We start from the raw sequence: 12,864 nt of genomic DNA, 5'->3' as shown, positions 1-12,864 counted from the left end.
AAAAAATATATTTGGTTTTTTTTATCTTATCAAATGAAATGTTTATTATTTTCAACACAAATCTACAACAGAAATAAGTCGACGTTAGCAGCGTTTTTAAGTGCAAACAAAAGTTCAAGTGTAAGAGATTTGACATCACAGATACAGTTTATGGAGCTCATGGAAACGACAAAATAAACTAAGGATTTACTTCATTTCAGATCAAGACCTGAGTTCAGACTTGTCCTGGTTCTGACCCAGTTTAGTCCTGATGTGGTCCTGATGTGGTCCTGCTTTAGTCCTGATGTATATTTGGTTTGGTTCTGTTCTAGTCCTGTTCTAATCCTTTCTTCTTTGTGGTCTAGTCCCAGTAGAGTCCTGGTTTAGTTTGGTCCTGTTCAAGTAGCAGCCTAGTCCTGGTCTACTCCTAATTTAATTGTGGTTTAGTCCCTGGTCTCGTCCAGGTCTCGTCCAGGTCTCGTCCAGGTCTCGTCCAGGTCTCGTCCAGGTCTCGTCCAGGTCTCGTCCAGGTCTCGTCCAGGTCTCGTCCAGGTCTCGTCCAGGTCTCGTCCCGGGGTTTAGTCCTGGTCCCGTCCCGCTTTAGCTTTAGCGCAGACAAACGTAGCAGAGTTTAAGTGAGGGGGCCTTTGGTGCAGTAAAGCTGGTAAACGGTTCGACTCAGAGCTGGACCCAAGTTTCTGAAAATGAAAATAAAACAGATTTGTTTCACAGGAAAATTGTGAAATTAGAATTTCAGCTTTCAGCACACAGAAAAAAACATTCTTCTTTATTTCTATTTTACTTTATTTAGTTACTGTTTAAAAAGTTATAGTTGGACAATATATTTTTTTTGGACACACCTTTTTAAATATATAGTATTTCTACATGTTGACTACTTTCTACAATTTGTAAACTCACAGAATAAGGTGGAAAAAGCTCCATAGAAAAATGCAACCATTTACCAAATATATGAAGTGAGATGTGCAGAATTATGTAGCAAAGAAAACAAACTCAAATAACTCAACTAAATATATTTTTTTTAAATATATTTTCAATTCAAATCCTCAAATTATCCACCCTTCACTTTGCTGATGTGTTTACTCAGAGATTTGGTGTCTTCAGTGAGAATATGACTGAAAAAGTGTGAAAAAAACTTCTGTCTGATCTTAAAATGCAAAAAAAACACAAGAAAAAAAAAATCGAAACTATAACAAACCTTTTGAGTTTCCCGTATCGTATTGAAGACAGAAGTTTCTCTCTTTCCAGTTCGTTTGAGCAGCGGTCGTACGCCGTCAGCAAACTGTGAAACCAGCACAGCAATGACGTAAAGAGTTAGCGTTAATAAAGCTGCATGGCGTAACTTTTCTGCCGATCACCATGGAGATGTTGTAACGCCTCTTGGGATCTTCCACTGTATTATTTTCAACTTAACTATGTCTGTAATTCCAAGTTTTTTTCCAATGCCGTACAGTGGGACATTCCAGGCAAAAGAAATAACATCTCCATGGAGACGAAAAGGTGGTGTACCCTCCATCAGAAAGGTTTCACAGTGCACCTTTAAAGCCGACCTACTATGTTTGTGTCTCGTGGATCATTTTGTTCTAACTTACACATTATAAATCACAGTATTCATCTAAAACAACTTCATAAAAGAAATGAGTCCAGTTCTTTTAAACGTGATCACAACAAAGCGCCGCGTAGCTGTCGGCGCCCCCTGTGGACAGCTGCACGTCACACTAGCGAGCAGCAGCGGTCAAAATAACTACGCGAGTATCACCAATTAAGAAAACGAAACTGAAGCACGAAGTAAGTAAGAGTGTGTCACAGTGGAGGTGAAAACAGGAGTTGATCGGCAAAATGGCGTCTTGAAAATAAGCGAGTAACGACTGTACTGATATAAATAGTAGGACTAATAGTCAGTAGTGATGTGGCGAGTAATCCAGACGGGTGTTTGTTGAAGCGTGTATCGTACGTGGTGACGTTCGAAGCCTTTGGGAAGCGGCCGTACCATGTGACCGATTCAGGAAATGATTCGTGGGTTTGGAGAGCGATTCGAAATAAAACGCAACGGATTCCCCCTCACGTTTATCGCGTTTCTTTTGGCGTTCTCTTCGAGCTTCTTTTTTTTATTACACATACTCACTCGTCGTAAGTAACACAAACGCAATTTACATCACAACTCTCTCTCCAAATTCTCAGTTTTTCTTCAGACTCCACCTTTTTATTGTAAGCGCCCAGCGTGTTATGCATGTTTTTGTCCACATGATGGCGTAGTGGAGCTAATAAAGCGCTTTGAAGCACTTTACCTGTGGGGAGTGGGGTATTCCTGTATTATGGCCGCGGCTTTGTCTCCTGATAATCCACTGATCTGCATGAGCTGACGAGCAAAAACCTCCCTCACCGTTTGGCACTAAAACACAAAAGAACAATGTTAAAATAATAAATGCAAAGATATTACACAGATTAGAGAGTTTTGAGTGAGAAAAGGTGAGTGTTTCCTTGATGTAAAACGCTTTGAGTGACGTGAACGTGGAAAAACGCTGTATAAAAATGTGACTTTTTATTTGCAAAAAAATCAAATATCCCTCTAGATCTCATAGATACATTTACTAATAAAAACTCAATTAGTATCGAAACATTTTAAGTAATTGAGAATTAGTTTCAGGCTGTGTATTTATGGTTAAGTTCATCATTTTAGTAGAATTAAGAGGGTGACATGTTTGTTTCATTTAAATACTTTAAATACAGCGGATTCTTAAATATAGTGCTGGCAGAGGAGGGTAGTACTCAGTTACATTTACTTTTTAAAGAAATTGTACTTCCCAGAGTACTCTTCCAGCAGCATACTTTTACTTCTACTTGAGTAATATTTGTATTGAAGTAACAGTACAAGTTGTGGTTCCTCTTTCCGCTGTGAGTGAGTCTAAAGTAACTGGAGTTTTATGTAACAAGATGAAATGATTTGAACTTTTGTGTTTGTTGTGGCTCTTTCAGACAAGATTTTGTTTGTCTCTTCATGTTTTGTCCTTCAGATTTCATTCAATTTAATTATAAATCAGATGTCACGTCCCAAAACTTCCTCTTACTTCAGTAGTAGTTTTCCAAAATAGTTTTTTTTTTTTAAACTCTTATTTGAGTGATTTCTTGGACCATTACTTTGTACTTCTACTTGAGTAATATTATTTTAAAGTAACGTTACTCTTGATTGTTTGTATATTTGATTTGGACACGTGTTTTGTTTTTTTTTCACCTTATTCTTGACGGCTCCGTGGTTGAACTCAGCGAATGAAATCAACGAACACGAAGGATCATCCTGGTCCTCAGAGCGATCTCCCTCCAACTCACGAGAACGAGTCACCAGAGAACGATTCTGCAACAAAATGTAAGATTATAACGACCTCTGACCCTCTCCTCTTCATCCTCTGCTCCTCTCCTCTTCATCCTCTGCCCCTCTCCTCTTCATCCTCTGCCCCTCTCCTCTTCATCCTCTGCCCCTCTCCTCTTCATCCTCTGCCCCTCTCCTCTTCATCCTCTGCTCCCTCTGCCCCTCTCCTCTTCATCCTCTGCCCCTCTCCTCTTCATCCATTTCTTCATTACCTTGTACAGTTTGTTCAAATATCTCGTCATGACGGTCAGATAAGCCGCAGATTCTCTCACGTCCTGGACTCTCTTCACAAAGAACCCGTCCACCACCTGCAGCAAAAACATCACATCTGCCTTTAGCTCCCTCTAGTGGACACGTGGGAATTGTACACATTACATTATAACATTTTTTAAAAAGCAAAGCAAACTCTGTCCCTCTTTCCTCACACTCTCAAGTTTAGCAGCTCGATTTGAAATGTGATTTAAAGATGCACTATGTACGTTCTCTTCCTCCCTCTGGTTCCCTCCTTTCTCTCTGACCTGTGTGTTGACGATGGCCTGCTGCAGGGTGGACTCGGGTAAACTCAGGTGCGACGCGGCGGCTCCACACTCCTCCACCAGGTACACGGGCCTCCGCAGACCACAGCGCTTCAGACGAAACTACACAGAACAGACATGGAACACACACAACACAATTTACCTGAACATCACTGTCACTGTAACGCTAACAACAACCAGCCTTATTTTATAGTTTGCGGAGAGTAAAACGTTTTATAATTAAATGCAGACAACACCCAGCGGTCTAATTTTGACCCCAAGAGCTGCTTTTTTCAAAATATGTGAACTGGGGCACATCAAATTTGACTTTATTACGTTAAAAAATATGGTAGCGTCCCTTTAAGAAGAGCCCAGTACCTTCTGTTCTCTGAATCGTCCGTCGATGATGCTGCCGCACAAATCGTCAATCCTCTTCCTCTCCACTATGTAATCCAGTACCAGCTCCCGACCACAAGGGGCCCTCAACTGACCTACAGGCACAAAGCAGCACCGTTAAAGCAGATCTACTCTGTCAAATGGACTTTTCAGAGATTTGAACCATGTTAGAGTCATTTCTCCTCAACATTTACTCACGCTACGTTGTATTTGGAGTGATTCACGCAAGTTTTAGCAACATTTAATCACTTATTTTTAAGACGCCATATTGCCAATCAATCCCACTGCTCTGTACTTCCAATTTTATTAATCAGTGGTACACGTAGGATTCGGCAACGACGCGTATTCATTCTGGTACAAATCCATAGGGGGCGCCAAAAAAGCTCCATGACTCTTGTTGTGATGATGAGGAGGAGGTCAGTGGACTTGTTTCTTTTATCAAGGCGTTTTAGATGAATAAAGCAATTTAAAATGTCCAAATTATAACAGAATGATCCTCAGGTGTCATAAATTGTAACTATGGAGCGGCACAAGGGCTTGAAAAACGTACTACAGTAGAAACCTTTCTTTACTTTAACTGAGAGCAAGAGATGATGATGATGCCCCAAACCACAAAGTCTGTAGAATAGTTTTGTTGCTAATGACAGTAACGTGACAGTAACATGAGAATAATGTGATAGTAACGTGTCTTGTTGACCTGGTACTGGGTCCATCTTCTCTCGAGCGACCCACAGGAAGTCGCCCACGTTTAACTTTCGGACGTCGAAGTTGACTCCGTTTCTCTGCAGCTCCTTCACCAGCTCCTGTTTACACTGGATATTACCCCCACTGCACAAAAAATAAATTTAAAAAAATACTGCTTCACTCAACTGAGCTGATAAAACGGCGTATAACATCCACATGACCAACGAAAAATAAAAATTAAATCTGGACACTGCCTTATATCTGTCTGAAGGAGGAGCTACTACTACTAGGTGCTACTCTAAGTGTGAACTGTGCCTGAGTCCTACTTAGCATAGTCATTCAAGCCCCTAATGAGTGATTTCACACTTATTAGCACCCTGGCTAGCCCTATTGTTTTCCAGGATGCTAATAGGCGTAGCTAGCTCCTCCCTTCACACAGATATAAGGCAGTGTCCAGCAGTAATCTGACCAGAACTGAAGAAGCGGCTTGGACGAGCAGCCAAACGTTTTCACTCCTACAACTTTTTGCTCATTTGACAGATTTTATTTTTCTTTTGCGACGGATCAGACCTGGACGACTGAGGGTTTACACAGACACGACCAGTCAAAAGTTTAGACACACCATTTCATTCACTGTTTTTTTCCCTTTATGTTTACTACTTTTTACATCTTAGATACACACGGAAGTCAGATATATGCAATTATGTGGTACAGAAAATCTTTTTAATTCAAATCCTCAGAGTATCCTCCCTTTGCTTTGTCGCGCTGTAAACCATCATCCTTCTCTCAATGAGCTTCATCCAGAGCAGGGTTCAAAGCAAAGGGTATTTAAACAAAATCGAAAGCAGGTTTTGATTTATTTTGAGTTTATTTTTGTTTGCTACGTGCCTTATGTGTCACTCATAGTTTTGGTGCTTTCAGCGAGGATCTAAATCATAGAAATAAAGATGTAAAAGTGTGTACAAACTTTTGCCTGGCTGCAAATAGAGTGGTTTGGGCGCTCAAACTAAAAAAACCTGAAAAACAAAATGGCGCCGTGGATGGATTTACTTGTCTGGTTCATGTCTGTGCTTTTCTCTCCTCTGCGTTTAACTAAAGTTTGATTTCTGGGATTACACTCAGTTCAGACAGAGTATCGTCGTACGTGCTGTTTACCAGACGTACCCCGTGGTCTCGATGAAGTCCACACACAGAATGATCTCGTAGGACCCGGGAAACAGGCACTGAGCCGGGGCTTTGGTCTGGACGTCCTGGGCTCTGGACTCTGGAGCTACACTGGGTTTTTCTGCTGGACTAAAACAAAACATAGTAGATTAACTTTATATTAGATCAGTCTTAAATATATGTTTTTTTTTACTCACATTAGTACATCTTCAGTCTCCTCTTCATCGCTCTGTGTGAGATCCAGCACTTCTTCCTCCTCTGCTCGCTCTGTGTCTCCATATGAGGCCTTCTCTCCATCGCCTCCTCTTCCTCCTCTCCTTTCATCTCTCGTTTCTCCTCCTCCTCCCTCTCTGTCTCTCTCCTTCTCTCCTCCTCTCTCTGCTGATTCCAAGCGCTCAGCCAAAGCCATCCCCTCCTCGGTCAAAGAATATCTGAAAAGAAAACATCCCAAACGGTTCAAACAGAAGCTAAAAACAGCCACTGCACTTGACGATAACTTCAATATAATTTATACTTAGCCAATTTTTCTGATTTGATTTTGTATTACTAAAAATTAAACAAAAATCGCTTTAAAACAGACCTATTATGGAAAAAAAAATCAACTTTTCAGAGCTTTGAACCATGTTACAATCGTTTCCCTTCACAATTTACTCAGCCGAAGTTGTTTTTAGATTGATTCATGTTTAATCGCTTATTTTCAAGACGCCATTTTTACTTTACCCTCGTTTTTACCTCCACCGGGACACGCCCACTGCTTTGTACTAACTTCTTTCTCCCTTTTTATTTTCTTAATCTGATACACGTAGGATTCGGCAGCATCGCATAGTCAATTTTACTACAAATTGATAAAATACGCAAAACAAAAGTGTCTTCTAAAGCAGGTTAATATGTTGTTTTGGGTGAATATAGCATTTTCAAAACAATAAAAGGAAACACGTTGATCTAAATGTGTGATGTTTGTAGTTAAAATCCCGTAGAAGTTGTACCTTGCCGGGTTGTGCGTCTTGAGGAGTAGATTCTTCTGGATCAGAGTACTGACCGAGGACCAGGCCGTGTACTTACTGCCCAAATCAGGCTACGTGTAAACACAGAGAGGAGAGAAAAAGAGGTTTAAACATGTAAAAGGTGCACTGTGTAACTTTTCTGGTTGCGGGAGGGAGCGCTACCGTCTTGTCTCCGTGAAGATGTTACTGTTTTACTCGGAATGTTCAAGAATTTAGCATTAAACGTACAGGTATTTTTATCGCTTTATCGCTTAAATATGTTTGTATTTCTACCAACATGTATTTCTACTATGAGCGGGGTCACCTCTCCACAGATTTGACTCGTAACTTGGCTTAGAACATGACCTCTTTGTCTCAGTGGATACATTTAATGCCATACTCTGAAACATTACAGGTGGCAATAACATCTCCATAGAGACAAACGCGTAGCAAACCCTTCACCAGAGAAGTTACATAGTACACATTTAATTTAAGATAGGATATGGATACTTTGCAGCTGATGTCATCAATATTCCCTGGGGTTGTGGTGCTAACTAGAGGCACTGCTCTGTCTGAGGCTTGTTTAGACTTAATCTGAGTTTGATTTTAACACAATCTGACCAAAAAGAGCTGATTTAGTTTGAACAGATGAGCTGATTTGTGCTGTAAAACAAGTCTCTCTGAACATTACATTACAGTCTCAAGCTAGCTAGCGTTAGCCAACAGTTTTTCCGTCAGTCACTTTCACCTTTTTGTGTAAAATCAAACTCCTAAACAGAACCGTGAACGCTCGGATTGATCGCAAGCTCCTAAAAATTGTGCGGTTTAAATCCATTTTGTATTTTATCTTGAGTTTCCAGATTATCAATTACAAGTTTTTTGGCTGCGTTTGCTAATGTTTGCATTGTGTCTCCATGGTAACTGCTGAACATTCTACCATAGAGGTACACGTAGAACATCCCGAGTGTGACGTCACTGAAAAGTATCTACGTAAAGACTGCGTTTTGGGTTCTTACCACGGTGAAAGACTTGTCACACAGCGGCTGGGCTTCGGTCTGTAGCTCGAGCTTAAACATGTAGCCTTTACTGCCCTCCATCTGAAACGATTTACACGAGAGAGCAAAACAAAACAGATTACACAAAACAACTGCAAAGAAAAAGGTGAGATCAAAGTCTCTACTATAAGGCCAACATTAAAATCGCTTGAATTTGATCATAATTTTAGTGAACCGAAGAAGCCATTTGTTCTTTCTTTCATTTCAAGAGATAAACGATAAACAATATGACTTTTCCTCATGTTTATGTTCAATACTATATGTTCCATTGCACCAGCCTCATATCACAACTCCCCAAGTCATTTTTGTCAAGTTTTCTGTCTCGTTCTACTAGACCTGTCACAATAACACATTCTGAAGGGATATATATTGAAGAAAATATAGACGATAAACCGTAAAATTGAAACATATTTATGCCACTGACACAAACGGTCACATTGGTCTCATTTTTATACAGCACTTTGTCACTTTCAAGACACTTAAAGCGCTTGAAAGTGGAAAAAGCACTCAATTCAATTCAATTCATTTTATTTTTGTAACGCCCAAAGTCACAACAACAGTTGTCTCGAAAGGCGTTCATGTTTTGGTTGATGGGGGAAACCGGAGTAACCGGAGGAAACCCATCCAGACACGGGGAGAAACATGAAAAACTCCACACAGAAAGGCCTGGGCGACCCGGAGATCGAACCAAAACCTCTTGCTGTGAGGCATGAGCCACTCAGCCACCGTGATATACACACAAAAACAAACAGGAAAATCAAACAACAGGAAAAATCAGACAAAGCAAGAAAACTCACACATTCATACACCAGTGTACACAGACAATGGGGGTGAGATAAGGTGTCTTGCCCAAGGACACAACAACAGCATTCATCTGTGAGAGCTGAAATCACACGGCCGACCTGTGCCTCAGTGGATCTGACCGCTCAACCAATGATGTTTACGTCAAGAGTGGGATTCGAACCACCAACCTTCAGATAACTGTACAAACACTCGTACCAAATGAACTACTGTCACCCAACAACCCTCAGGTAGAATTATCCCAAAAATATGCTCTAAATGTAAGAAATCTTTAAAAAACATGAGCTGCAATAAATAGCATAATGAAAAAGTCCCCACAATAAAGTGAGCCCAAAAAATATTGCTCCAACTGTCATTTACGGAAGGATAAATTAATATAGTAATTATGATAACCATAGAAATGAATAAATCTCTATTAAAATGTAACTAATTCCACAGCCGTAATTGTTGTTGTATGTATTTAAGTTGCCACATACAGCTAAACACGGGATGTTTTGAGTTTTCTCCCATGTTATACTGTTGTTCCCTCATCAAAAACACATCTGAAGAGGTTTTAGATTTCATCCTTGCATGTTTGAGTCACTTAGCGATCTCTCCCAGGCCCTATTCCAACCCTTCTTACTGTTAGATGTAAGATTCTGTACGAAGCTCCGCCCACAAGCCTACATCACCCACGCTCCCACACGACAATCCTCCATAAATATATAAAAACATGATGTAAAACTGTGCACTATGACTTCACAAACCTGATGTGATGTGGAGTAGTTTCATTAGTGGGATGCAGCTGATTGTGTTGTGATAGTGCTCTGAAGGGGAGTGACTTAGTGCAGGGAGCAACGGGCGGGAAGACTCAAACGATAAGTCGATATAGTAATTATTGTAACACGTCTACATTCTACTTTTAATTCTTTTCCTATTCCAAAGCTTGAAAAATGACTGAGTTGTGCTATGAGACAAACAAACACAATTATCTTGAATGGCCAAACAATCAAATATAATCAAATATAACTTCTTAATTCAAGCTGTGTTCACTTCTGCTTGGCTCTGGTTTCTGACCTGACAGTGCCGATACAGAGCCAGAAGAACAGCATATCCCCCTGAACGTTTCTGAGGAACATATTCCCTCTTCTTCTTCTTCTTCCCTCCTCCTTCTCCTTCTCCTCGCCCCGAATCACCCTTGGAGGGGGCACTTTTCTGTAAAGATTAACATGTTTTTCACAATCCAACCTTCAGAATCAGACATATGTTTTTTGTAAATTAGTCTGTGTTTATCTAGGTATTTTGCATTCTATTCTATATAATCATCAATTGTTACCTTCTTGGTTGGGGCCAGGTTGTTGTCGTCAAATCGAACAGCAGGTGGAGTCGTTTCTGGTAAAATGTGAATGGAAGCGTTTGATCCTGTAAATTGTGACAGGTTCAGAAAGTTGTCAATTTAAAGTGATGCGTTCAAACAATGAGGAAATGGGATTATTAGTAGTGTTGTGTTTGGCCAGTATTTTTTATTATTAACAATTCTATGGCAGGTTTAGGGAAATATTTAGTTTAAAAGCCAAATTCCAAGTTCCAAAATTATATTTGATTATATTATATTGAGTATTTAGTACGGACTGAAAAATGTTAATGTGATATTTTAGCACTTTCATGTTTACATTTACAATCCATTTTTGGGGGATAATTAAGCCTCAACCAAGACATTTAGTATCATGTTTTAGCACGTATCTGACAGAAAGTAAAAACCTTTGATTAATTTGATAATAATTTAAACTGTTGTCCTCTCCCAGCCCCACAGGTCTGGTCGTACACTGATCGTACCGTGCTGCCTGTAGTATTTCTGTAGCCGGTCGTCCAGCAGTTTGCAGATGCCGTCTCCAAAGTTCTGCAGGATTTTTGCCTCTCTGGCGTTTTTCAGCGGCAGTGGGTATTTGTTCAGAGAGTTTATGGCCTGGGAAAAGACAAACCAGTTACTATTAAAGTTTGTGTGTTCAACAGCGCAACAATCCATGAAGTGTTGTAAAACTGGTTACATTATGTGTTATGGATATATTTCAAAATCAAAATACTTGGATATCTTCACCTTCTAAATATTAGGGCTGTATTCGATTCATGAAATTCTTGGTGAACTAAAGACCTGTCAATCAATAAGTTCATTAAAAAGGCGTGACAAAAGCTCTCAAAATATATCTCTGTGTCCAACCCAAACTGCACTCACAAGACTACGCCTGCAGGGGGAGTTCATGCAACTATACAACTAATTATGCAGAAAAATGTACCAGGAAACAGTGTATTTACATAAAAAAGCAAACAGATTAAACATGTGAATTGTGAGTTTATATACATACAAAAAAATACTCTCTCCAAAATAAATCCTCATAATCTAAATAAAATGATTAGTCGACTAATACAAATTTTGAACAATTAAGACTCCATCGACCGAATAATCAGCTAAATGACTAACGGCCAACAGAATACTAAAAAGAATAATAAAATAATACAATAATAATTTGACCAAGTTGAACAAATGGGGAAGGCCACAGGCCAGGTTGAAATACGCTCCCGAGCAGAGAGCAGAGCCTCCCCTGACCAGGTCAGAGGGCTGCTCTGAAGTGGTGGGTGGTGCACCTGCTGCCTCCTCAGGGTCAGACAAGAGCTGAGCTTAAGACCTTAGCATAGCAAAGAGGAAGAAGGAAAAGTAACAGAGAAAAAAAGAACAACTGGGCTTCACCGATTACAACAACTAATAATATTAATATGATTATTATTAGTTAATTTATTCATTTACTGATATTATATTGTTTTTCTTCTCTCCCTGTTTATTTTTTTCCTTTTTCCACCATTTACATTCTCTACATCTTTTCTCACTTACAAATTACTAGTACTAGCATTCTCCTCTGCTCTCCACCTTAACTCCTACAAAACCACACAGATGTCACACATACACACACACACACGTCATACACACGACAACTTGTCACATACAACTGTAAACAGCTGTTACATCTACAAACCATGTTATGTCTTGTTATGTCACGTTATGTCTACTGGAATTAAATTTAAAAAAAGAGATACACTGGGATAAACCTGGGAGTCGTGGTGTCTGTATTAGGATAAACCACCATTTACATCTGTCCCTCGTTCCACTTTTTTCATGCACTATATTTTAAAAAAGGGGAGGTAGAAAACACGATAATACTTATTCTTCTCTTAACAAATCAGTACCTTTTGGGTATATTTTCTCAGGGTTCTTATATTTTGTGTGTTCATTTTAAAACATAATGTGTTGCTGACTTACCTGTCTGACAAACACAGTAACATTCCTTTACAAACTACCACTTGACTGATGTAGAGCTATGATAATTATTTACCAAAGGAACTATCCCACCAAACAAAGTAATAAAAAACAAAAAACAAAGAAAACCTGAAGACACGTGTAAAGGCACCTTCTGGTAGGTGTAGTAGATCTTGAGGCCCTTCTCTTTGGCCTCGTCGCGGAGCTCCGTGAGCCACAGGAGGAACAGCGGGTTGGGGCAGGACGGTACCGGTCTCTTCCGGCCCAAACGAACCGGCTCCGGGGCGGGCATCACTTTGCCTCTGAGGAACACGAGTTTAAAGACTTTTTACAGCGATAAAAAGATAACAGCACAACTTATATATGCAAAAACCTCACTTTGAGTCAACTTTTAGCCAGTTAGCATCCAGCTAGTTATTTAGTAGAATAAAACATGCCATTTAATATCAAATAAAAACATAAACTCACATAAAATTAGTTAAAGTAAGTATGAGAAGCGTAATAAAAGCATTTTAATCAGAAAACTCACCTTTAAATGAGGTCGCAGCAGAAAGTGGAGGCGCCGCGTTTTCAAAAGCTTTTGTTGACATCGGACACGTGACCGGAACAAGAT

At 39.8% G+C, this 12,864-nt stretch overlaps 1 protein-coding gene across 1 annotated transcript; it reads right to left on the bottom strand.

Annotated features, from left to right (window-relative positions):
• On the bottom strand, positions 1 to 12,864 carry mus81 (MUS81 structure-specific endonuclease subunit). The gene is made up of 17 exons (XM_055228880.1): positions 12,781 to 12,864; positions 12,403 to 12,553; positions 10,778 to 10,907; positions 10,278 to 10,363; positions 10,019 to 10,156; positions 8,123 to 8,203; positions 7,110 to 7,198; positions 6,321 to 6,554; positions 6,124 to 6,252; positions 4,973 to 5,103; positions 4,258 to 4,370; positions 3,883 to 4,002; positions 3,577 to 3,672; positions 3,230 to 3,349; positions 2,286 to 2,389; positions 1,196 to 1,279; positions 1 to 677 (listed from the first exon to the last, which is right to left on the bottom strand). The coding sequence occupies exons 2-17, from the start codon at positions 12,541 to 12,543 to the stop codon at positions 611 to 613; spliced, it is 1,863 nt and encodes a 620-aa protein (XP_055084855.1). The 5' UTR covers positions 12,544 to 12,553; positions 12,781 to 12,864; the 3' UTR covers positions 1 to 610.

The sequence above is a fragment of the Periophthalmus magnuspinnatus genome, chromosome 18 (genome assembly GCF_009829125.3).
Source record: "Periophthalmus magnuspinnatus isolate fPerMag1 chromosome 18, fPerMag1.2.pri, whole genome shotgun sequence".
Classification (NCBI taxonomy): Eukaryota; Metazoa; Chordata; class Actinopteri; order Gobiiformes; family Gobiidae; genus Periophthalmus; species Periophthalmus magnuspinnatus.
The sequence above is the reverse complement of the archived record's forward strand: the minus strand, read 5'-3'. Positions and strand labels throughout refer to the sequence as shown.

Excerpts from the sequence above, each read along its gene's own strand:
- mus81 (XM_055228880.1), bottom strand. The coding sequence starts at position 12,543 with ATGCCCGCCCCGGAGCCGGTTCGTTTGGGCCGGAAGAGACCGGTACCG. Across the intron at positions 10,157-10,277 it reads ACCTGGCCCCAACCAAGAAG|AAAAGTGCCCCCTCCAAGGG; the intron begins GTAACAATTGAT and ends TAATCTTTACAG. Across the intron at positions 7,199-8,122 it reads GTGACAAGTCTTTCACCGTG|CCTGATTTGGGCAGTAAGTA; the intron begins GTAAGAACCCAA and ends GTTTACACGTAG.